We start from the raw sequence: 26,612 nt of genomic DNA on the forward strand, positions 1-26,612 counted from the left end.
TCCGCCAGGAGCCGCCGCCGCCATCATGGAGTTGTGCGAGGAGGCGCTGAGGAAGCAGCTGGCCAAGGTGCGCGCGCCGCGGGGGGGCGGGGGAGGGGGGCGCCGCGGGCCTCGCGCCCGGGGGGCGGTTAAACCGCCGCAGCTGCCGCGCGTGCAGGCGCCTCCCCCCTCCCCCCTCCCCCCGGCTTCCCGTCGTGAGGGAGCGGGCGTGACGTGCATACGTGTGCAACACACACGCGCACGCACACACACACGGAGGGAGTGATTCGATATCATTCGATAGCAGCGTGTCTCAGATATGCTGTGTAAAAGCTGCAGTAAGTGGTCRCCGATGGCTAAGGCAGCTACGATTAAAAAAAAAAAAAAAAATCTAGTGCTGGTATGGAAGGGGCAGAACTACGGTAATTTTACAGCTCGGCCCCCTCCCTTTTCTTGCAGGCAGTGCTGTGCAGTCTTTAATTTTGTGCTAGTTAACTACTGTTACTATTATGAAAAAGTTCTGCCCCATTTGACCTGCAGGATTTACATTGTTTGTGGAACTGAATTTAACATTACACAGCATATAATTCTATGTTTCTGGACACAGTAGCATGTATGATGTGCTGCATGCTGTTAAAACCTTATTCTGAGTATAGAGTTACTAATTTCCCGAGGGCTTTTCGGTGATGATCTTTGCGTTAGTAAGTTGATGCTTCATAAAGATGGATTCATTCTCATAGCATTCCTCTGAGGTAAGAATATGTTCGTTTGCGCATGTGGAACTGAGGTACGCATGCTTAAATGTTAGGTACACCAACTAATTTTAGGTGAAAATAGAAAAGGACTGTGTCAGACTCCACTGACAAAAGCTTTTCTGGTCCTTAAGAAAGAACAAAATGTTTAGCAAAAGTGCCTCACTTRTTTTGCCTTCTGAATAAGAAAGGAGTTAGCTGAGGGGAAATGGTTTTGATTTCACAAAGCAGCTGAAGATTTGCTGCTATTTCTGGTGGACAGAGGTACTGAAGAGGTTGTGGGTTTTAACTACTACTCTGGGACAGGTATTTCCATGCTGCGAGCTGGTCTTTAAGSCAGCACAGGGCTGCAATTGGCTTAGGCTGGGGCTCAGATCACCTCCAGGCTCCCTAAAATGTGAAGCAGATGTCCTAATCTGGGACTGCAAATTATTTTTCACAACTATCTGGTCTGGGAGGTTGCCAAGCTTGTGGAAGTTCAGGTTCAGATTGGCCAGGGATCACCTAAATGAAGTAGCAGCAATTTATTCTTACTGATGATTACATTCAGATCACATTTCAAATTTCAGTATTTTTTGCCAGCTGGAGGTGGGKTTTTTTTGAGGTGGGTGGGGATGCATTATTCTGTATGAAATTTCTCAGCTATCAAGGACAGTTCAAGCATGGAAAATTTTCCCCAAGGTTAATTTCTCACACATTTAATACACTTGCAAAAATGGAATTCTTACAAAAGAAATGCTTTTAAAATGTGTGCAGGTGGATCTTAAGTTTTTGATAGTAACTATGTCAATAATGGGATTTCTCTTTTCCAAAGGGTTTATATTCAAGTATTGTTTGTAAATATTGTGTACAGATGAAATTAAAATTTTCTAAGATTCCATTCACAGTGTCTTAAAGATRCTGTGTTGGGAGTGATGTCAGAATTTCAGTTGTCATGTAGCAACAGAAAACCTGTGATAATTTTAAAGCTATTTTGGTAAGGCAACTGATATGTTAGGTTGCATGTAACRAAGAAAACTTTTAGTACAGAAAGATCTCTGAGAATTAATTTCATGCCAAAATTATTTATAACACTTTAAATATTATAAATGCTACCCCTTCTTGTGTTTCTACCTTCTTTTGATTCCTTCTCCCTATATCCTATAATGAAAGAAATTGCTTTTTGAAGTGAAACATTTTTTTCTAATTCTTTCTTCCCTCTCCAGTATAAATTCAGAGACCTGACGATAGAAGAACTGAAGAAAGTTAACAAGACCTACCCAAACTTTGTATTCTCCATGAACACATACAGTAAGAAGTGATTTGATTATTTTAAACTTCTTTGGACTTGCCATAAATTCAGTTTATGTATTATAGAGGCTGAATAAAGTAATTATCTTTCAGTTGTGTTCTCATCTTTATTTTAACTTTCAGTGAAATTCCCCRCTCCTCAAAGGGTGGGGGAAAAAGCTTAGTAACATTCTAGAATTGTGTGTTTCAGGTGCAGTRTATTTGATACCTAAAGAAAAATACACACTGTGTGTTCATTTTGAGGGTAGGATTGCTGTATGAAATTCAAAATGATTTTTAAAATACCATATTTTTAATTTCAGCCTTCAAAGATGGGTCCCAGAAAGATCTCCTAAATTTTAGTGGCACTGTTCCAGTGAAGTATGGTAAGATTAATTGAATGCAATTTCCTTGCTAGTTACAAAATCCAAAATGTTTCAAATACCAGCTCCTAACAACACACTACACTGATCTGYTACAGAAAAATCTTAGAAAAAACATGTGGCTAAAGTAGGAAAGATGGCTTCTCTGCTGTGGTAACCAGATGGGAGACTGGGGTGGGAAAAATATGAGGGTGCCGCTTCTCACTTCTAGCAACCAAAGGGAGTAAGCTTTACTCCTAAATGTTTTGTAAAGAAAGCGGAATGGCAAATTCAATCATGAAAATGATGCCTTTAAATTGCTGGTTTAGGCTATAGTAGTATATGTATGAGATAAGGCATCTTTTTTTCATTTTGGCTAGTATGCGCAGGGCTAATCTACACAAATTTATGTCAAATACTGAAGAAAGTGAATGAATACAAGTCTGCATATGGTTCCTTTTGAACTTTTGGAGCATTACCTATACTGGTCTTTGAACTACACCTTCTTCAAAGGTGGCCATTTAGGATTTTGCATGAATTGGCAGAAACTGCTTCTACTCCATAAGCAAGTCTTTTTATGCACACATTAGTACTGAAGTAAGCTATTATTAGATAGGTCAATTAGCTATTAAAAAACTCATGTAGTTAGTTGAGTTTGAGACTATGTGTATGCAAACTCTTTGTACTTTGTAATAGAAGATGTGTGAAATCTGTGCTTAAGCAGAATTTAATCAGTTATGCTTAAATTTGATCCAACCCAGTCTGTTTTTATTAAGTAACAGGAGTAGTATAAGTACTGTTCAGTGTGAATCTAGAAAGTGATTTCTCTGGCTTATTTTCTTTGTTATTGTGAAGCATGAATTTGCATGCCTACACACCTATTTTGCAATGCCTTTTTCTAATACGAAGGATAATAATGGCTTTTGGTTTGTGTTGAACAGGTAATTCATATAACATACCTGTCTGTCTGTGGATTATGGATTCTCATCCTTTTGCTCCCCCCATTTGCTTCTTGAAACCGACTGCAAACATGGAAATTTCAGTGGGAAAACATGTTGATGCTCGTGGCAGGATTTATTTGCCCTACCTGCAAAGCTGGAGCCATGTAAGRCTGGAGTAGGTAACAGGGGAGGGAAGTATCTGGGATAATGCATGATATCACATGCAAATCAATGRATGGGATGGATAGAGTGTGGGTTTTTTTTTCTCTCTTCTGCATTGTTTGTTAATACTAAAAATGTAGTGATTACACAAAGAGAGGTAGAATGTTGTGTTTCTTGAAATTACAGCCTTCAGCCAGTCTGAAGTGATTGTGAGGAAAATTATTTTAATCTGAAGAAAAAGGAGATTGATTTTGTTACAAAGCAGTATATGCCTAATGTGGTCCATTTGATGCTTTTTCCTTTGTAGCTGAGAATCCTGTGAATCCTGYCTAATAATCCTAGACAAATTGAGTATCCCTGGGAAGTTCAGTGAAAATTCCTGTCTTTTTGATATAACTCTCTGAATGATTAGAACCTAAGTTCAAAAACTAATGTTACTGCTAAATATTTTATACATTGTRTTAAATGAATTACTTAAATATGATGTTGAACTATTGATTTAATGAAAGCAAATTTTCTAGAACAGATGGATTTTTTCATTATTAGTGTAGAAATTGCCATGGAAATTGCTTCTATTGCTAAAATTTCTACTGATCTTAGTGTGCGTTTTGCCCAAAGAAGGAATACATCACCAAAAATCTGGACAATTAAGCTCATCTGCTAACAGAGAAACTATCTTTCCTTTAGCTGCAATTTGTCCCATTTATAATATTGAATACTGTTTTAACAAAGGCTTCCATATGTTCAGTGAAGCTTTTAAAATCTAGTTGCACTGATAATTTAAATCCTAGTTGTCCCGTACTCCTGTTTGAAAAGTACCTCTTCAAAAAGTGATGCTTCAATAAGCTTAAATGCTTATATAAGTGTGAAAGGTCTCTATAATTTGATTAGATTTTGTATAGTTACTCTGCTTTGTGGTTCTGTGTAGTTACTCTGTGGTTCGTTATGAACTACTACAATTTACAGCTGATGTAACTATGCGAAATAGCTAGTCAACCGTTTTATATTTTGTTTCCTATATTCTAGCCTAAATCAACTGTCATTGGATTAATCAAGGAAATGATTGCAAAATTTGAGGAAGAGCTCCCTTTGTATTCACTGTCATCTTCTGATGAAGCGAGGCAATCGGAACTCCTCTCTTACATTGCAAAAATTACGGAAGGTATGGATTTTTTCATACATTTTTTTATAATGTTCTTAGACAGTATTTATTTATTGTTATTACTTTATATCACAAASATACCCACATAATTTTAATGCCTGGATTTCTGGTGTTTGCATATCCAATGTTTGGTGTTTTTTGTTTATTTTAAAAGTGTCTCTTCTTGAATAGAGAGCTCAGATTGTCTTTATTCCGATAAGCAGTTTATATTCRGTATCTGCATTTAAGACTGATGAAAAATGCTGTAGACTTAGTATTGCTTGATTGTTAGAAATGCTGTAACAAAACTCAATATGATACCTTGTGGAAGGGAAAGGTGACTTTATCATAAACAAGTTGATTTTACCCATCCATAAACATTTTCTCATAGATGTGAAACTATGAATGAATGAGATCTACAGTAACAAGTCCCCAAATTCCTCTGGCCATTGTCACTCATGCACAACAGTGAGGATGAGGGAAATTGGCTGAGTTCACATCACATTTCTTACGTGATTCTTCTTTGGTGGTGACGAACTGATTTTGGACTTCTCTTTTATACTTTTCAGAAGGAATGTTATTTGGCGTATTTTGCCATATCATATTCTCTCACACAGTGTAAGTTTTAGGCAAAAATCCTGAAGCTCACAGTTTTCTTGTTTTCCTTACCTGGGTATTTTATGGTCCCAGTCCTATTCTTCATGATYGTGACATCTTTTCTTCAAGTTGCCTTTTTCTTCTTTCTTTTAATGAAATCATGTATGCTAGTCTGTAGCGATTAGCACAAACCTTGTCCTTTAACTCTTGTTCTGCTGTTTCTTCTATTAATTGCATGCGTGTGTTTGTGAGCACATGCACACAGTATACTTTTCCATTTGTAGTTCATTCATACCAATCATAATTTTTCTGTTACAAACTCTTATGCATTATACTAAGAATCATTACCAGCTGCGCTGGATGAGCAACTTCAGATCATCATACTTTAATCACATTCTATTTTGCACATCTTTTCGAAATTTGAAATCTTTYACGGATTTTCTGCCCACAGTATATACTCATACTTGTAACAGTAGCAAAGGGAATACTGTTTGTATGATCTTAGCGTCTAGCTCCTTAGTATATTTTGCTTGTACTTTCCATTTAAGGAGAAAACTTTCCTATCCAGAGAGGAATTTGTTTTACATGGTRGGAGTTACAGTGAATTTTCCATAGCTAGCTAGGCTTGACCATTATTTTGAAGTATATGTACTTTGGCCTAACTCCTGCTCAGCCATGATCTTTTATGAAGCAACAATACTTCTATTGATATTGATACAGTATGGACCAGCACTTAARTTTGTAATTTTTTTAATTATAGGAGAGACTGACATTAAATCAAAGGGTAAAATTGGTGGAGACAAAGATAGATGTTTTAAGAAAATTACTATAGTTGGAGSTGGAGATCTTGGCATGGCCTGTGTACTAGCAGTGGCAGCAAAGGTACGTGATTATTATGAATAGCAACATACCTGATTAATACAGGAGCTTCCAAGCTAGGGCTTAGCATCTGTTGCACAGAAGTTGACTTAGCATTTTTAACAGTCTTGTCATGGTTTATCTCTTTCCTTCAGTTAATTGAGGGACACGCAGAACAGAAGTGTTAGTTTCTGTCCTGTTTCCTCCATCACCTTTTTGAATATGAGAGGYTGAGTATTGAATTCATTTATTTTGAGAATCTGTAATTAAAGAGTTGTTGCCAAAGCTGTAGTCTGTGTACAATTGGGATTTGCTAGCCCCCTAGAAAGGATATTCTATAGATGATCTGTACTCATCACAATTACACATTCAAAGACAACAGTAATATCAACATTTATAACTTCTCAGGGAAGGTTTTATAGGGCAGTTTGTTTATTTGTTTATTGATGCTTTTTTTCCCAATTAAACTGATCAAACTCTCTTATTCTTTTTTGTATGTTTTGACGGTAATTTTCTTGAGGTCTGCCCATATTGCTTGTTTTAAATGTAGTACAACATTTGAAAAGGAAAAATATCTTCTGTGTTATCTTCTCTCCCCTCCTCCTCCTGCTCTGATCCAGTTTTGCCATATTTAATTGTTGATCTGCATTATTCTTATTCATATAGGGTGCTGCAGACAAGGTGGTTCTTTTGGACCTTTCTGAAGGTGCAGCAAARGGAGGAACCATGGATTTGGAGATATTTTCTCTGCCAAATGTAGAGATCAGCAAAGGTACTAATTCTTCTCATTGGAATGGAAGCTAATACAGTACTCTCTGTGATTGTGCTCATTTTAATGAGGACAGGACACCTAGGGAGTTAGAGGCTTTGACGTATAGCCATGTTTTTAAAAAGATGCCATTATCTTTTGTTAGTTTCTCACTTTKCATCTTTCCAGGGCAAAACTGGAAAGGGGGGGTTCAGTGAAGCTTACATTGCTTCTATTTCAGGCTTTTTTCATTCTTTTTGTAGAGGTGCATGAGTCTTACTTCCAAGGTAAGATTCACAGCCAACACTGGAACTGGACACACAGCAGAGAATGAGACACTGAGCTAATACTTCAGTGTTGCAGCTGCAAAAAGCAAATGAAAAAAAATATATATATGTATATGTCTATCAGGGAATTATAGATAGCTGTGACAGTACTGTTTGAAAGAYTGATAAATAAGGCCAGCTTCAAACTTCAAAATATCACTTCCCTAGACATATTTTGTTCCTATCTTGCAGATCTTATTACTAATACATTTTTTCTGTACATTGATCTTGCAGCTATTCCACAAATCTCCATTTGTCCCTTTGTAGTTACCTATTATTTATATATTTCTGTTAGACTGTGTTACAAAAAGGTTATACAGTGTTGTTAGCTAGGCTGTTAGTAGCCTTGCAATGTTTCAAAATACTTATACACTGTCACCTGTTATTTTAGTGTGCTGCTGTCTAGGTTTGAGGCAAGCTAGTACTAATTATGTCTTGCTTAGTATGCTTCCAGTTTGTAGGTGGACTAGGCCTCTGCTTTGGCTGCAGATAGTTTCAAAAGTGGTGTAACAATCAGATTGGTTATGTTATATCTGTGTGGTACTCAGCTATTCAGAGTTAAGACCTCAAGGCAGCACTGGCTTATAAATTTCTGCAGCAAATTTCACAGTGTATTGTTTTGGGTTAATAGTTAAGGATCTTTTAGGTAATTAATAAGTAGGCTTGTGAAGCACTACTTAGGGTTGCCTACCTATTCTTGATTGAGCTAAAAGAACAARAAGAATATAGAACTTTATCTAAAGGAATGAAGTGTGCCCAGAATGCAGGACAGAGCTTGGGTGCTGCAGTAATGGAACTTGGTTCCATCAAGTAGCTGGGCAAAACAGGCAGGGGGATGGGAGATGAATCCTTCTTTTAAAAATCATAATAAAATGAAAGAGATTTTTTCATGGATGTATTTATTTTATTTCTCCTTTGCCAAGGAAATCAACTTTGGAAAGCTTATAGGTCAAAAATGATGTTTTCTAGTCTTTGCTCTGTAACCTTAGGCAAATTGCATTCTCCCTTCTCTATTTGCCTACTATGAAATGGGAGAAGTCGTTCTGTGGGATAACTGTGTTTGACAGGTGCTGTGGAAGTGCCCAGAATTGTTCACTGGGGGAAGTGGGCTGAGAGAGAATTCTTAAACTGAGCTAGATGCAGCAGTTTAGCATTGAAAGTTGTTCTTTGTTTTGCATCCAAACCTTAATTTTTCTATTATTTGATAAAATGACATTAATGTTTAGATCTCTCTCTCTCTTTTTTTTTCTTTTTTTTTTTTTTTTTTTTTTTTTTTAACATTTTCAGATTTTTCTGCTTCAGCTAATTCAAAAGTTGTGGTACTTACAGTTAACTCTCTGGGTAATGCTCAGACTTACCTTGATGTCATACAAAGCAATGTGGCTCTGTTCAGAGGAATTATCCCAGCAATATCACACTACAGTCAGAACAGTGTTCTGCTTGTTGCTTCTCATCCAGGTAAATTGATACTTACATTCACCTAAAGGTCTATCTCTGAATTTCTCTTTGGTCCATTTTAAAAATACATTATTGCTTAATACACCCACTTAGTCATAAACACTTGCTACTCTGAAAGAAGTTTTCCTTTTCAGCCTAGAGCAGGACACTGTCTTTGAGGTTTTTTCCTTTACTGTTACCAAGATAAAGAAAATAATAGTATACTTTGATACACAAGGTATGTATATTTGTATGTTTCTGTATGTAGCTTAAAACTCACTGTACTTACAGTATTAGCACCCATTGGCTGTAGTCTTGTTAATTGTGAGTTTTAGGTGTATGTGTCTTCTGAACATAGCCATATGGTCAGACTCCTAGACCAATAATATATACAGTGTTGCTAGTAAATACTGTGGCTGTATTCTGGTAGAAAGAATGCATCTGTTGGGCAGTGATACTTTGAGTTAAGGTGAACCTGGAACACTACCTATAAAGGGAAGGAAGTAGATGTGAGCCTACCTGCCCTGTAAATGCACTTAAAACAAACATTGTTAGCCCTTTTTTATTTCTCAAGTGCTTTCAATTCTTCCTATCATTTAGAGCTGTGGATATGGAGAAAAGAAAGCTTGCCCAATGAAAAGAAATTAAATACTGGCTGAATGAAACTTAGAAGCATGTGAGATTTTTGGTGGAGGGAAGGATGGTTACTCATTTTGAAGTTTCCCTTTCTAAGTCATTTAAAGCAGTCTGTGTAGATGTTTTGAAGAACACTAACTTCTTGACTCTTCCAAGAACTTTACACAAGATGTAAATTTTCCTCACCCTCTCCCATCTGACTTGGTGTTTTAGTTTGGAATAAACTACTGATAAGCTCTTACATGCCTGCTTTTGAGTTTTTCATTATTGTGCTTAATAGTTTGCTGCTGTCATGCTGAATTCAGAGAGTGACACTTCATTGTCAACCTATTCTTCTCTCACATATAGTTGAAATAATGRCATATGTATCGTGGAAGCTGAGTGCATTTCCCAAAAGCAGAGTTCTTGGAATAGGTGGCAATCTGGATACTGAGAGATTTCAGTATATTCTCACAAACCTTTTGAAAGCAGAGGTGCTGGGAAAAGATGCTTGGATTGTTGGTGAACAAGGGGAAGACAAAGGTAAGTGATAAAATATTATGATTATGAGTATTTAATGTACTGACAGTACATTTAACTGATTGAGTAAATAAATGAATACTGATAAATCAAGATAGTCATAAGCAGAGTGGTAGAATTTTCATAATAATAATTTTAAATAACAGTAAGATTTTGGTGTGTGCCCAGGATTTTAAAGCTGGAGTGGCGGCACAAATACTTGGCATGTTGTAAGAAAAGACTATAGAAAATACAGTCTCAAATGCTTTTAGTTTGGTATAATAGCATAGATTAGAGGTACTAAAAGAGGAGGAAACGTGGTAAAATATGTGGTAGGCTACTGCTAATTTAAGATTTTTTACACATTACTTCTTTCTGGAAATAAATGTCTCTGGCTAGGTACTATATATTTTATTTTGGCAGTGCAGAGAAGTTTATCAGCTCATCAGCTAAATCTGKGTTGTTGTGGGGGAAGAATAAAGTTTGGAATTTCAATTTCCTCCTCCCAYGCTTTTCTCTGATACCCATTTTAGTCGCTGTTCAGTCACTAGATGTGCATTTAGATGTTGGTTGGTTCTGTCTAGTGCCTTCATGGACCAGTTGTAAATCAGCTGCAAACCARATTGAAACAATGGCTGCTCGCAACTCAAGGGAGAAAGTGGCTAACAGGTAACACTGGTATAATCTTATTTTTTTTTCCTTCAGATTTTGACTCTTTGGGTTTGCAGGCTTTTTTTTCAGTAAAGAGTATAACATATCTTTAGGTCTGAGTGTCATTCATTTTTATATGTATGTATATAATAATACCACTGATTTTCTGAGGTTCTTGGTAGTAATGCTGTGTCTAGGGTAATCTAASGGAAAACAAGTTTTTTAGAATAAACACTATCATGTTAGAGCAACTAGTATAATTGTAAAAAAGTAGACAAGCCTTCTAGCATATTAGCTTCTTTTTTTTTTCATAGCTTATGCAGAAGGAGTTTACTTCAAAGTGAAATACAAGTTTGGGTCAATTTATCAGATTAAATTTGCCACATATCAGTTATACCCCTTGACAGAAAAGGGAGCTGTTACTACTAAAAGTAGAAGATGCATAAAGTTCTCTAAAGCAATTCTCAAATCTCTTCTCTTGTTTTTTAAAACAGTGAATCATGGTTATATGGTACATGTGGCACACTTATCTGTCTTTAGAGTTTTACATATAAACCACAACAGGAACAAGTAAAGTAAATAAAATCTAAACATTATGTTTTTTCCTCCTTTCCTTATGATGTAGAGCTTTGGAAATTCTAAAGGGAAAAGGTCAGAGATCATGGTCTGTTGGGCTGTCGGTTGCTGATCTGATTGACAGTATACTGAAAGATAAAAGAAAGGTTCATTCTATATCCATTCTGGCAAAGGTAAGTGTTATTAATATCTCTTTCAGTTGACACTGTAATGATATTATTACTGGATACGACCATTAATTGTAAAAGCATAGACATTTCAACTTAAAGCAACAGTTCTGAAGTAGCACTGTTTTSATTACTTTCTTTCAACAGCTTTTAGCTCCAATCCAAAAACATACAAAAATCAATGGTTGTGTTAACCTGAAATCAATACTAAAAGTGGATGTTTTCCAAAAAAATACAAGAGCTCAGAGGGAAAACATATTCAGGGTTGCAGACCAGCTCCCCACTGTTCAAGGCTGCTGACCAGCTCCCCTRGAATAGTCAGAACTGGCAAATGAAGAGTRATGTGTGTGTCACAGTTTTCAAGTACTCAGTATTGAACTCAATAATGATTTTTTCCAGAGAGACAAAAGAGTGCAGTATCATTTATGAAAGTTTAAAATGGGTTTTCTGACAGTTTTTTATATGACTAACTTTGGAACAGCTGCTTTTGCTTCTCCTTGGTTCCCTACTCTGAGGAGAAGAGCTAACCTGTATTTAGCTTAGTTTAAAGTTTAAACTTTAAACAAGGTCTAGTCTACAATTTTAACTTTTATCCTAAGAGGCTTGCTTAAAAGCATTAAGTCATTTCACATGAGAAAAAACATGTAGAAACTTTTAATCAGTCATCAGTCACTTCTATTTACAAGCTTCAGAAAGGTGTTTTATAGTGTTCAGTGAGCACAAAAGGCTATTTATCAAATACAAACAAGCATAGCTAATTTCATCATCTTGTTTTCAAGCAAAGTTTTTAACTGTTTATGAAATAAATGCACATGTAGAGGAGTGACAAGTCTCTCAAACTGCAGAGTATCTGCAGAACCTAAAATTTCATATATACCATGTATATTTCATATATTATTTCGTATATCTTAAAAAATATTAAGAGTACGATAAAAATTTGAATTAAAGTGCTGTATGTCTTATAAAGTCTCTCACAGAATGATTATATGATCAATACTTGAGAAATGTTCCCAGGATAGCTTTCTTAGGCTGCCTTTTTAAATTTTCTTCAGTACTAAGAAAACTAATGATTCCTATGTACTAACAAAAGAGGGTTCCTGCTTATTCTACTTAAGAAGCTGGTTAAACTGTATTTTGTAGTATGTTTTGTCTGCACTGTGGAAGTCTGATATATTCATATGGGAGAACCCTTCCAGATRTGGCATAGTTTTATAGTTTAAACTATACAATAATATTTTACAGATTCTAAACAGTTGTCCGTTGCATAGGATCTATCATAATTGCAATTTGATGTATTCTAAAACAAAATCTGCTGTGTGATAAAATACYTTTAAATAAAATTACCAAATTATTATGTGTAATTCCATACTTCAGACTACGGACAGAGAAGAAATAACAAGTAACTCTATATGACAGTGTTTTTCTATGTTGTTTCAGGGATGTTATAATATAAACAGTGAAGTATTTTTAAGTCTACCTTGTATTCTGGGAACCAATGGAGTAATTGAATTGGTCAAACTAGAAGAAGATCCACTAGTGCTAGAGAAACTGCGCAGCAGTGCTGCATCAATTCATGATCTTCAGCAACAACTGAAACTGTAAGCACAGGGGAAGTTACGGTGTCTGCTCACAAAAGTTGGAGGTTTACTATGCAGAAAGTGTTGCCAAGTATATATGGATTTCTATCTAAAACAAGAATTTTGTGATTTACTTTAAAATTTGTTTCCTTTTCTTGAAGGTTTGGTTAAATTATATAATACAGGCTGCATTGCACAGCAGAATATTTTTACTTTAAAAGTGAACTTTTTGGTAGCCAGAAATAGGAGGGCAAGAATGTTTTACCTAAATTTGGTGCCTTTTGCCTGCACATTTTTTGTTGCTAATTATGACCYCCTTCTTGGGTTATTACAGCTATTTGCACCTCATTAGGACACAGATACTAGGCCAGCAGCTCACCCAGCTTCTTTGAAACTAAATTTAGTGTGCAGAGCCAGCTAGGATTCTTCCTCCATTTTTTTTAAGTTCTGCGTAAGGGGCTTGCCTAGAAATATGGTTACACTCCAGCTCACCAGGGCGGCAGGGTCTGCAATCCAGTAACTTGATCTCTCATACCTATTGCAGGCACTCTGATGTCAATGGACTCTTTTCTTGCATATTACTAGGAAAAAGAAGGATTAAAAGCATGACTTAGCATCCTTCAGACTTGCATAGGAATTTCTGTTCTGTTTAATGATATCTGAGACTTTCTTGTCATGACTTGTTCTTATTCTGTGAGCACTTCTAGAATACTAAAGCATCTACAGTTCTTGGTTTATAGATGTGGCACTTGTACCCCGTGTAGCATTGGCGCAAGTGCTCCTTTTAACAGGGARGAGCTGGKATTAGGAATGGAATAAAGAAGAAAATCTGAGGGTTGAGTAATGCAGAAGTATCTGAAGTTCAGGCCTTSATCSAAAGGCAGTTGATATCAWTAGACCTTATATTAGACTGAGGGGAATATGGCTAATTGAGAAGGCAACTGATTCTGTAACCTCTCACCAGGAGGCCAAGGAAGTAGTGAAAAAGCAGGATGCTGATTTTAGATAAATCAAAAAGCATATGGTGTTAATATAAAGGGTCTTTGTTGTTCTAAACTATCTTGATTCATTGCACTGGTATAAGAAAAGATTGTATTCGTCTTGACTATGCCTCAGCATCAAATTGCAGCAGAAGAGAACTACAGCAGAAGAGAAATGTAGACTCCATGCCTGCTGCGTGACATTTAAGAGCATCATTCTATATTTAAGCTTTGAGGTACAATTGTTTAATTACTGATGAAGCTTTCTAAGCAAAAGTAGGATATTCGGGAGAGCTAAGGACCTATTCCTTTATGCCTTCCATTTATATCTTATGAAGAGCCAGACTTGGAAGTAAAGCTGAATTTATACTGATCTSAGAATTAAGATGAAACTTTTCTAAATTGGTTGATTTTTCATGATGTATTCAAATTTCCTTCTTGGGGATATTCAATGATGGGACAAAAATGAACTTAGCTTCTCTGTTTGGAGAAAGCCAAAAACCCCTATGGCTGCACTCTTGGATTTTTCTTAAAAAAAAAAAAAAAAAAAAAAAAAAAAAAAAAAAAAACTTTCTGGAATTAATGTTGCTACATTGTTTTTTGGAGTGTTGTGTTTTATTTTATGGAGCATTATCTTAATAATCTAGGTGTTTAGCTTTGTTTTTCTTCATCAATGGTTTAAATTGTTAAAAGCTGCTCTTTTTCTTTTTTTTTTAATCATGTGATGATGTTTGTCTTTTTCCTGTTTAGAAGAAAAGTAATTATTTTTAAAGGAAAAAACACACAACCAACCAAAGGACCACAGCTTGACCAATGGCAGTAATAAATGATGCTTTACATTGTCATGGAAAAACAATTCTCAGAAATACTTTTTACAGACAAACTGCACTATAAAGGACTTTTTTTTAACATGGTAGTCATAGTGTAAAGTAAAGCTACTCTTTGATACAGAAACTGTTGCGAGAACGTGGCTTTTCTGAAAGGTCTCCAAGACTGAGAGTTTGCTCCCTCGCAGGAGGGACAGTGAACCGGGGCTGCGTGGCGGCGGCGCGGGGAGCGGCAGGCTCCCTACAGCGCCCCGCGCCTCGGAGGTCAGTGCGGGAACCTGGAGCTCGTTACTGGCGCCGGCAGCGCCTCCCTGCGCGCCCTCCGCGAGCGCAGCGCAGCGCGAAACGCGCCGCCGCCCCCTGCCCAGCCGCCCCGCCCCGCCCCGCGGAAGTGGCGTCAGGGCCGGGCGGAAGCGGGCGGTGCCGCCGGAAGCGGGAGCTGGCCGCCGCTTCCTGTTTATGTAGGGGCGGGGAGGCGCGGGCCGGGCYGTTGTGTGGCGGCGGGCGGCGGCGGCGGCACCGGCGGCGGTTGGGCGGGGAGGCGCGGCCGCCATGGCGTTCTCCGAGAGCCAGCTCAAGAAAATGCTGTCCAAGGTAACGGGGCGGCGCCGGGCCGGGGTGGCCGCGGTGGCGGCCGCGTTTCTGACCGAGCAGGATTAAAAAAGAAAAGTTGTGCCCGGGCAGTTGGACGCTGGAGTTAATTTCTGAAGGGAGGAGTGGCGCCCTGGAAGCGTCGTTTGTGGTGGTACGAGACGCGGACTCCGTGACAGGGCAGCGCTCCCTTGCCGTTACGAGCCAGACGAACTGCCGGCAGAGACTGTGAGGCATTGAAATGGAGCAGAGCTACGGAGCGGGTCTCTGCGTTGTATAAGCGCTTTTGCCTCGGCTTGTTAAAAAGAAAGCGAGTTCTGCTTTACTGGCTAGGGGAGAGGGAGGGGGTTGTTATTTATTTATTTCAAATCAACCCTATTTCAGGAAACATTAAGACCTCTTTCCAAAGAAGTTACTGATCACTGAAGTCCCGTAATAATAGTTGTGCTATTCTCYAGATGAGAACTGAAACTGGAGCTCCTAAGACTCTAAATACTACAAGCAAGTTTGAATTTTTATTTGGGGGATTTTATRTATATTTTTTACAAAATGCAATCATACTGACTTACATGATTTAAAGACGATATGATAGACAGGCATCTGACCAGAAAAAAAGAAATGCTATTACTTTATGCATAGAATCATATGTAGATTCATAAGCAAAGATCAACTTGAAAGCGAATGCCGAATATTAACTCAGTGATGGCAGGTGAGATCACCAYGCTTTGTGCAGCTTGGCCATATGGCTGTTTTGCTCTTGGGTGTTTTGGAAGGTAAAGCACCACATCCCTCAAAACACAGRTGCAGCTTTTGTAGTGACTAAATGAAGTCTTCCTGAGAGTCTTGCTTTTCTCCTCAAGGGTGCCTTCTGTGCTTTTCTCTTGAGTCTTCATTTCTGTCTRGTTTGCCCCTTGTTTGACAGTTGCTGTTATAGGTAATGGGAAGCCTAGAATCATTTTGTGAGAAATTTCCTCTTTAAAATTAAATTTTAAGATACTTTGTGACAGGGTAGAAATCCTGAGTTGCCACCTTCCGACAGACTAAGGTATTATGGGAGATAGTAGGGAGTGTTCATCTCTGTTCATTGAGTAAGAGTTATGGYGCTCGGTAGTTGCTTCCTTATTAGTCTCTCTAAAGTGTAGAAAAGAAAATGATAGTTTCTAAGTTTCCTTGCTCCTTTGAGCCTTTGTCGGAGCAGAGGTGACCCTTAGAGGTGATACTGCACTTTGATTCTCTTGGATAACATTTGAAATAATTTATTCCAGTATTGTTAACCTGTACGTGCTTTGAGTATCAAACTTCTCATGGTGTTGGACCCCTTCTCTTCCTTTAATGGTTGAACAAAAGGACAGTGTCTGTGCGTCTCCATGTGATGTCTGAAGACTGGCTTTTTTATTACACCAAAAATGTTGGCAAGGGATTATATTGTTARCTTTTCTTTTTAAATGATAATTAGCAGGAGGAACGGCCACTGCCCCATGTGGTCAGCCAGCTCTGTGCTTTGTTGTCTACAAATTGTATTTCTGAGGTTGTTAAAATCTGTAGTAGCATATCTATATTTTCCAGATCTGTGGTATGAGTTACTTCCTGCTCACAGTAAATGAAAGCAGTAATGAAACCAGCATTATTATTGATAGTATGCTTCCTTGAAAAGTCTGCTTTCTGGTTAATAAATACAAGAAAATATTGATAAATACTGTGATACTTTGAAATATACTCTGAATGGTGTCCCTGAGGTTCAGATCGTAAATAACCATACAGGAGGAATGTTTCAAATGTCATTATGTTGGTTCAGAGATGCTAAGAATGATATTTTTCTTCTTTTCTCATACTTTTCCTTTGTTTTATTCACATTTGTGTTGTATTGCAAATTTTAAAAGCTCATTTAAATCACTTAGAGCATTTCTAGTTTGTGGTTATTGTATATGACCAGAGAGAATGTGACAATTTTCTTTGCCTTTTTTAAATGAAGTAGATTTAATTCTGTTGATTGAGACAACTCTTACTCAAATAACAGAGATGAACGCCCCCTGTCATCTCCCATAGTAATACCTTAGTTGTAGAAACATGCAACACTGGAATGCTACCTTATCAAAAAGTATCTTAAATTTTAACTTTAAAGAGGCAATCCATCACARTCTTAACTTCAATCAAAAAGTATCAAGTGTTTACCAATTTTACAGGTATACAGTAGTTTGTTTTGGAGAACTTGTGGTAAATAGGATGTTTGCCTTTACATGACATATAATGTGGGTTGTGATAGAATGGGAATAAAAATGCATTCAGTAGCTTTCCCCTAACTACTTGATGTATGGACCGTTATTTAAGAAGAAAAACATCTTAATATCCATTAAAGTTGGTTAAGTTATACAGGGAGTATCCAGTAAAGTGATATGCAGAATAACATTCTTATTCCAAATTAAGAGCAGAGAAGAATGTCCATGTATCAGTGTAAACTCTCATAAATTCAGACTAGCTGCTAAAATAAAAATAATTAGATTATCCTCAAACACTATATCTTCAGTATACTCTTTCACTTTTGTTTTCCAGTATAAGTATAGAGACCTAACTGTACAGGAGACCATCAGTGTTATTACTCAATACAAGGATCTCAAACCTGTTATGGATTCATATGGTAAGTCTACGTGCAGGAAAAACAATGTATTGCATTGCTGATTGTTTAGATGTATTTGGTAGTTTTTATGGGGGAAAAAAGAGATTAAAGCTAGAATACAGAATTTAAGTTTCTCAGTCTTTGACATCAGTACTTCCTTGGAAAGAGACACAGTAGTATAGAAGGGTTATTTGAGAAAATAACCTAATGTGCCAAGAAATATTACCTTTTTTACAGCTCAGCTTTTACTTTATCGCTCTTAGAAGTCATACTACATATTGCTAGCTAATCGATTTCTGCCCTAAAAACTGCTGGTATYTTAAAAATTCAGCTTTACTGTAATATAAAGATATTTTAAAAATTATGATTGCTGAAAAAGCACAATAAATCAATGAGTAAGTATTTCATTAAAAGTGAATTGTTGTGTCAGTGCGAGTATGAGGAATACATCATATGGTTATATATATGGGAAATTGGCATGAGGGATTTTGTAATATAAATTAGCAGTAATTACTGTTTGTTAAATATTTCAAAGGGTCTGAATAGATTTCAGTGCATTAAATGAAGATGCCTGGGGTCAGCTTTGACAGCATGGTTTCACAAGATACAGTGGGCTGGTGTAGCCACTGAGGTCATACTCCTGATCATTTTTTGGTAACCCTGTTAGCTGTTGGATCTCTCTGTAAGCCAATTTATCTTACTAAATTTTTTTTAAAAATTATAGTACTTTGCTTTTTAAATTACTATCAGAATTGAGATGTATTAAAAGGGGACATGGACAGGTAGAAGATAACTGAGTTTTAACTTCAAAAGATGCAAGTCAGCAGTTGTCAGAGAAATAAAAATTCTGGAGAATCAAAAAAAATAAATAAAGGACTACAGTCAGAAGAGTGCTCTCAAGTTTATATTATGATTCAGTGATCAGAATGCCTGATAGGTTTGAGCTGTAGTGAGAAGCCCATTTCTGTTACCCAGCTATTTCTAAACTGTCTTGGAAAGGTTGAGCGCAAAACCATTTACAGATAATCTATACTGTTTGGAGTAGTAAACTGAGCAATGAGAAAATGATTACATTGCTGTTGAAATGATTTTCAAAATTGTATTCAATAATGAAATAYATGCCCCAGTTAAGTCATGATTTATTTTACCTATCTCTGCAGAATATTAGCACCAAAGAACTGTACAGTGAGCTTCATTTGAGGTATAACTAGAAACTTGCAGTGAAATGAAAAGTCTATTACCAAGAATTGATTTATTAAGCCCAGACTAATCTATCAGTTGAAAGAATGGGAAAACTAGATACAGCAACTCAGTCAGGGTTCCTGTGCATTTTGTAAACTGAAACTAAATTATATGGAAATTAATCAAGTACTGTGCATTCTTCCTCTTATCTACACTGTATTACTGCTAGTTAAATTTCCTTTACTGATTGTGTAACAGATTCAATGCCTACAGGCCAATAATTTTCAGTGCTCTTGCTGACATGCTTGTTTGGAGAAACCATAAAGAATTCTTTATAATCCTAACAAATACAATTTAAAAAGAAATTAGATTTGAGTCCAAATTGACCTTGTAACAATTTGTATGATTTTCATTTTGTATGGTTCTAGCTTATGTTTTACTTGGACTCTGAATGAGTTAATTTTATTTGCTTACAATCAGGTAATYTCTTGTGAATAAAGTATTTCTAAGAAATGAATGATGGATTATATAGTCAGTCTACCCCTACTGTAGTTATTTGCTTATTTCATCTGTAGGTGTGCAAGAGCAGAACTTTTTAAGACAAGTTTATATACTTGTACTTGTAATTATTGAAAAATTGCACTAACAAATAACTATCTATAACTGGAACAGAGATAAACATAGCAGAAGTTGAATACTGTTTGTTTCCTTTCAGTTTTTAATGATGGCTCATCTAGRGAGTTGATGAGCCTCAGTGGAACCATTCCTGTGCCTTATAGAGGTATGCATTTATTATCATTAATGTTATTAATTATTGTTATTAGTATTTTCCCAAATTGCATGAAAGRCTACTTAGATTTAGATTTGTAGTGGTTCATCTTCACAACTTCAGTGATTCCTGTTTTCTTGAAATCCCTTACTTGTCCRCAGTATAATATCTTAAAGAAAATTTTTCCTGTTCTTGTTATGGAGTAAAATCCTTTGAGTGCTGTATGTTTTTCAAGCTTCTCGGTAGAATGAGGGCTGCAAACTACTTGTTGCTGCAGTAATTCAGATATCAGTATCTAGTTACATTACACTGTATAACAAATGAGATAATGTATTAGTYGTTAATGATAATCATAAATATAAGCTGTTCTGAGAAATGTTGAGTTTGTGGCTGTATTGGGAGTTCTTTAAACAAATCATTGGTAGATTTCAGCTTCTGTTATCTGCCTCTGTGCAATTGAATTTATTGGTTTTAGTAGTGTTTTAAAAATCCAATTATGACAGTTAAAGAGCTGGAATAACTTCTAAAATATTTCAAATTCTCTTTTCTAGGTAACACGTACAATATCCCAATTTGCTTGTGGCTGCTGGACAGCTATCCTTTCAACCCCCCAATTTGTTTTGTTAAACCTACTAGCTCTATGACGATAAAAACTGGGAAGCATGTTGATGCAAATGGAAAGATATACCTTCCTTATTTGCATGAGTGGAAACATGTAAGTACAGCGAACCTGAAATCTTCAAATTCCTCTGTCCTGAATTTATTTGTATGTTTTTTTTAAACAAAAAACATGATTTTTGTTATTTGAGAACATAAAACAGTTTTACTCTTTTATGAAAACAATTACTTACTGCTTTTGATGTCTTAAAGTTCAGCACGTGTCTTCCTCTGTTGCTTGTTTAATTGTCCTTAGTGACAGCTTGTCTGATTAAACAGTGCAGCRTAGGCCTTCTTCCCTGGCAGAAGGTGGATGTGGAGATTTTTTTCCTGTTGTAGTGTTCTGAACTTGAGCAAAAGCTACATGTTGTACAAACTTGAAATGTCTGAAAACTCAGTTATTGGTACCTTTATTTTCATAATGGAGAGCTGATTAAATTTTTAAAATACTATTATAATGCATCATTGCACAATTATCTTCAGTCATGCATTGTCCTGCAGTTGGTATGGACCCATGTATTACCCTCCTTTATTCTTTGTGTAACGCTGCTCTAGCTGTATTTTGCTATAGATTGGAATCTATAAAGCAGTCTGTAACAGAAGTTAAGCATGTGTGTGTATATAAATATAGATATATATGTATATGTATATATGCACATACATATRTGTAAAAAGATGGCTTTTGAGAGCTGGTATTGTTATGTTATTTATAGTCTCTTAAAATGTCCATTACCAGAAATCAACAATTTCTGATTTGCTTACTCTTACAGCCCCAGTCAGACTTACTAGAACTGATTCAGGTTATGATTGTGGTGTTTGGTGAGGAACCGCCMGTCTTTTCTCGGCCTACCATTTCAGCAGCCTACCCGCCCTATCAGGCAACAGGCCCACCAACTAGTAAGTGGATGTGACTACTGATTTCTACAAATACTCGTATAAATATTCCAGAGTTTACCATTGCTCTGCATAGTTTGTTGACAAATGATACACTCTACTCTGTTGTGGCTTTGTATTTTGATGGCTGATGAATTCACCTGTGCCATACTTCAGCTTTTTGAACTATGCTGTAAAAATAGTGTGTGTTATCTGGCTTTTGGAAGGGGAAAGATGTATTGTGCGTGTGTGTGTGTGTGTATATATGTATATATCAGTAACCTGTCAACATTCAGAGGTATCCTTGAAAAGAGCCCTTTAAGGTAACAGCTTCAATTTTTTTTCATTCTGATAATACAAATCCATCTGTTAGCAGCTTTCTGAAACCATTGACTTCATGCTCAAAAGAATACTACTTTGATGTCCCACACACAGTCACCTGTTTGGATTTTTAATAACTGCTATCTGAAAGTGAAGAAAATCCCCAGTATCATGATTTTTCAGATTTCTCTGTTGATTTGGTACTCTGATTTGGCACCCATTCTTGTTTTCTTGCAAACAATCCCAAGGTTTTTATTTAAACTTTTGGGAGCATCTTACTTTAAGGAATAGGGGTAGGTAGGTAGAGAAAAAAGAGAGAAAATTCAAGAGAAGACTACATGCGATGGGAAAAAGACAGTAGACGAGATAAAGCCAAGCCAAGACTCGGAGGGGGAGCCAGGAGAAGCAGATTAGCTGTGGCCTGCTTAATAGTAGTGCATCTAACCACAGCATTTGTGGTTAGATGTTGTGGGTTTTGGGTTTTTTTATTTTTAAGGCTATRTCTATTTTCTATTGAAATGTGGCTTTTATCCTAATAGTACAACTGAAATAGTAGTCATTATAATTCCCAGAGGAAACTATTTTCCACAGAGTGTTAGTTCTAAACAAATGAGAAAAGTGTTAGCAAACACAAGTGGAAACATTAGAGATGCCTGGACTGAAAGTTTGTGTTCTTTTTTTTTCTTTTTTTTTTTTTTTTTTTTTTTTTTTTTTTTTTTCTTTTTTTTTTTTTTTTTTTTTTTTTTTTTTTTTCTTTTTTTTTTTTTTTTAGCTTGTCCAGCACTAGCCTACCTATTACAAGAGCACTAGATGATTTGACAAACGTGAACTGCTCTAATTTTCAAGAACAGTGGGTGTCAGTACAAGTATAGTTTACTACAGTTTGTGACCGGTATTGTAATTTAAGGAAGGATCATCCACTAAAAGATCACATTATTTTATACTTCTGTAATCGCAAGTCATATTCAAGGCTACTATAATTGAAAAGTAATTTTAGCAAAACTGTTTCAGATTTTTCACATTTTTTAATAGCTACTTGGGTATTCTGGTGTAATCATTTTTTCCTTGATATTTAGTCTTCTTTTTAAGTTCCTGATAGGCCATTTAAGAAATGAAGCATACAATTATTTTAAAAAACTGATCATTTGAAAACATTCAAGGATGAAAGTAACTTGGTTTTTAAAGCTTATTTATAACATTCTTGAAATTAGTATAAATATGTAGTAACTATAATCAAGTATTGGTAAATATTATTTTTATAATAAAATTATAAGATTTCTAAAAAGAAAACTGATAGGGCTGTGTTAAAGCCTTAGACATTTATATGCACTGATAAAAGTTTTTAAAAAGTATAACCTTTAAATAGCAGAAACTGCTGGATAAGAACATGAACGGATTGTTAAATGGCTAATCAGCTGTTGAGAAGCCCAGCTACTCTGAAGGTACTTAAATTACATATTCATTCAGAGAGTAGAGAATAATGGCTACATTGGAAAGTATCCCCCCCCCCCAGTTGTTGTGTAAAAAGGCAAAAGAGAAGCTCTTTAGGTATGTCATTAACAACTGCCCACTTTTTCAGTTCACTTGCTGCAGATACTTTTTCTTATGTGTCCAGATTTCAAGATTAACGTTACCTGAGCATGCATTTTTAAATTGAAATCTATTTTTATTCAAACAGAGCCTAATTTATATTTAAAGTAACAATTAAGAAAAGATAAATATGTAGTCAAAGATGTTTTAGCCTGCTGTACTAAAGGAATGTATAATTGAATTGTCCATTTTCACTCTCTCCCTCCAAAAAAACCAACGAACCAACCAACCAACCAAAAAAACTACATTCCTAAAAGTGCTGACCAGATTCAACCAAAGTTGACATAGAGAGATAAAAAATCTTCAGAAATGCAAAGTTTGCTGAAGTTTTGTGAAAATATACTTGGATATAGAGAAAAGATTCTGATGGGTCAACACATGGAGGAAACATCAGCTACAGTGTAGCCCTTTTTGTCTTGAGGCRAAGCAGCTGTCTTGGCTGGCTGGCACAGAGAGCTCTGAACAAACCTTTTCATAAATGCCCTCTTGGCAAGCTGCACGAATGGAGCATGGGAGACATCTGAGAGTGCTGTGATAAGTGATTGCATTAGGGGACGCAGGGTGCATATTGTTGGCTTGGAATGACTTTTCTTGCTGTTGGTATTTAATTCTGTTACACTGTATTCATTGTTCAATAATATTTTGAAAAACATTTGACCACAGTATTAATACATCCCACTTGTGTGGTCTTCCYGTATAGTAAACTTTTGAGAAGTAGAAATATACAAAATTGTTATGTTATTTAGCTTCCTACATACCGGGCATGCCAAGTGGAATTGCTTCCTATCCACCAGGACATACTCCTAACCCAAGGTAAGAACTGCTTTCAAGCATCATCATTTACGAAGTARAAGATGTCACTGAATGGAATTCAGTCTTACTTGTATTTTCTTATGGTGCRATTTCGATTTGGGGATTTATAGTATAAAAGTTATGTTAATAGTTTATTTAAAAATGCAAACTGAATTCTTGTCAATAGAAAAAAGAAAAATTGGAGCAAGGTTTAGCCTGTTTAGTGCCACTTGCTTCAAATATAAGATACKTGGGCAATAAATATGTTTAGGAAGTACTTAACTCCTAGAACTTAACTCCTTGCTTCACTTGTGTACAGGATTAGTTTTTTATAAGGTTGATATATTTTCACGCTATAAAGAGATATGTACACCTACAATTTTTTTAATGGTATTTTCAGTTTCGGGTAATTAGCAAGTAAAAATATTGGACAAAACAACTGCTGTATTAATATGAACTGTGACTTGTTTTCTTCTTCCCTATGCTAGATGTTGTTTCATAGGCATTAAAAACTGAAATTGAGTCACTGTAAAATAGGTTCTAGTAATAGTTATAGAAGTTTCYGTAACGTTCTTGCAACATTAGAAGAAAATCAGTTTGTACATCAGTTTGGCCTATACACTGACCATTCATGTTCCAGTTTTTAGCAAAGTCTGTTCAATGCTGTGTTATAATCTCCATTCTAAAAGATTGACTAATTGGATTTACTCTGGGTATCATTTTTTTTAATTTGAGATTATCACCCAGTATTGTGTATAAGTAAATTTGATACAGAAGATAGTTGTTGAATTGTTRATGAAATATCAGTGATTATTTTCTAGAAAATTTAGAAGAAATATTTAACTTGAAGGATTTCATGTGGATGCTCTCAAAAATTGCCAAGAAATACATAATTTTTAAAGTAGTTTTAGATGTTTTTTGTGATTCTTAGTGGCAGGAAGTCAACTTTAACCCAAAAGACATAGCTTTATATTGTAAGGGCAATTTAAATAAAGACCAATTGAAAGAACTGAAAGAACAAGAGACGTTTTCAGAAGTGTAGTAACATTTACCTTTTTAGGTTTTGTTTTTTAAATATRTAATTTAAATGGTTTAAAATAYCTAATAATCTAAAAAATAAGTGCCTTTTAAATAACTAACCAAAATGAGTCTTGTGTTTTCATGTAGAGTTGCACTGCCTGTATTCCATTTTTAATGTTTGTTTTCATTGTATTCAAAGCATTCTGCTTAGATTCAGATGCTAGGAAATTGCCTCCAGTATAAATCATAAGCACTCTGGACTTAATTCAGAGCACGCTGAGAAGCTGAAGGGCACACAATGATTTCCATATTTTCTTTATTAATAGAAAAYAAAACTTTAAGCATGCTACATAATTATTTGGAATAAAGATTTTCAAAAAGACTTGCAGGGCTGTCTTAGCAAGTTGTAGGAAGCTGATAGCTGCTTTCTGGTGTGTATCTATGAATTTTCCACATAATGATTATTTTTGTTAGTATCGTTCTTATGACTTGATGCTGTGGAGCGTATGAGGAGTTGCTGTGGTATACAATGCTGATATAAGGATTTGTAAGCATTTAGGTTTTTTTAATCTCTCTATATATGAGAGATATATACAGGTGCGCGCACACAGACAAGTTTTTTTAAGGAGTGAAAGAGATTTTGATAACTTCTTATGACAAGCCTTAATGTGTTTTCCCCCTAAATGCATTTATCTAAAGTGCTTTTAATGTCTGTACGAAAGTGAATAATAATAGAAATATTTTAATAAAATACCATAACCTGTGAACATTGAAAGGCAAGTTGTAAGAACTTACTATTAATTTACAGTTTTCCAGAAGTGCATAGAATATGCATATTTTTTTTATCTATTCCGTAATAAAATCAGTCCATTTTTTGTGGAATATTTTGTTTACCCCTGCAATAAACAGAGGTTTATTGGTCTGTTGCTGACTGATTCGAGTCCTTATTTTGTTTTACAGTAAATAYGTTTTGTACTTAATGTAGTAGTTTCTACTGTGACAGTAAAGAAGGTTCTGTAGACTGTGATGTTATGTCCCATCTGACAATTGTCTCACTGAACAAATAAATAATTAGCTTCGCTTCATCTCTCAGAGCAGGGCCGAGAATTTCTGGAGAAGTTCCACCTTGTGGCAGTATTTTGGACAATGCTTTTATGTTTATGTAAGGCAGTTTAGCAGTCRTCTTACTGTTATTAAAAATTATTAGAATTGAAATTGCTCTTTGTCAACTAATWGCTTGAATAGTGTGTTTTGGCATTTTTGGTTTTTAGAATGACAGGTTTGATTAAGTGATTCTTTTCAGTCATTTTTGGATCATTTGAAATGATCCAAATGCTTGTTCAGGAAATAACCAGATAGGGACTAAGATAAAATGATGTCATCTTAAAACATAAATAAATGTTTAACAGAGTAATGTAGAACTAACATGTGGTTGATATTTTACAAATATTTGCCTAACTTGAGCATATCTTTCTTTGTCAAAACAGTTATCCAAGCTATCCTTATCCAGCTGGTGTTCCATTTCCAGCAACAACTAGTGTTCAGCACTACCCTTCTCAGCCCCCTGTGACTACTGTTGGTGAGTAACTTTGAAAATATTTCTTTGAAGTGAAGTTTCCTATCAAAAATTGTATGTAAGGAGAAAAATGAGGAAAAGGATTGTTTTGTTTGTAATCTGACCTTCCAAAATACTGACATTTAATGAAACAATATTTGTAA

General features: G+C 35.8%; 2 protein-coding genes across 3 annotated transcripts in view; both read left to right on the forward strand.

The window, feature by feature from the left end:
* On the forward strand, positions 1 to 17,693 carry UEVLD (UEV and lactate/malate dehyrogenase domains). 2 transcript variants are annotated; one of them, XM_085317119.1, is made up of 13 exons: positions 1 to 67; positions 1,937 to 2,021; positions 2,324 to 2,386; positions 3,304 to 3,467; positions 4,492 to 4,627; positions 5,964 to 6,085; positions 6,728 to 6,833; positions 8,423 to 8,593; positions 9,557 to 9,730; positions 10,291 to 10,375; positions 10,983 to 11,106; positions 12,538 to 12,698; positions 17,626 to 17,693. In XM_085317119.1, exons 1-13 carry the CDS (start codon positions 26 to 28, stop codon positions 17,642 to 17,644), a joined length of 1,452 nt encoding a protein of 483 aa, XP_085173245.1. In that variant the 5' UTR covers positions 1 to 25; the 3' UTR covers positions 17,645 to 17,693. The 2 variants fall into 2 exon arrangements, with proteins under 2 accessions (XP_085173245.1, XP_085173244.1); XM_085317118.1 differs by lacking the exon at positions 17,626 to 17,693 and having other exon boundaries at positions 10,270 to 10,375; positions 12,538 to 14,611.
* The window catches only part of TSG101 (tumor susceptibility 101), an 18,032-nt gene continuing 6,344 nt past the window's right edge, over positions 14,925 to 26,612 (forward strand). Inside the window, exons 1-7 of the mRNA XM_085317120.1 lie at positions 14,925 to 15,078; positions 17,626 to 17,710; positions 19,587 to 19,652; positions 20,192 to 20,355; positions 21,068 to 21,194; positions 23,828 to 23,894; positions 26,381 to 26,472. Coding sequence (XP_085173246.1) covers positions 15,037 to 15,078; positions 17,626 to 17,710; positions 19,587 to 19,652; positions 20,192 to 20,355; positions 21,068 to 21,194; positions 23,828 to 23,894; positions 26,381 to 26,472 — 643 coding nt within the window. The 5' untranslated portion in view covers positions 14,925 to 15,036. The remainder of the gene's footprint in view (positions 15,079 to 17,625; positions 17,711 to 19,586; positions 19,653 to 20,191; positions 20,356 to 21,067; positions 21,195 to 23,827; positions 23,895 to 26,380; positions 26,473 to 26,612) is intronic.

The sequence above is a fragment of the Rhea americana genome, unplaced genomic scaffold, assembly GCF_003343005.1.
Source record: "Rhea americana isolate MKP2758 unplaced genomic scaffold, rheAme1 scaffold_49, whole genome shotgun sequence".
Lineage (NCBI taxonomy): Eukaryota > Metazoa > Chordata > Aves > Rheiformes > Rheidae > Rhea > Rhea americana.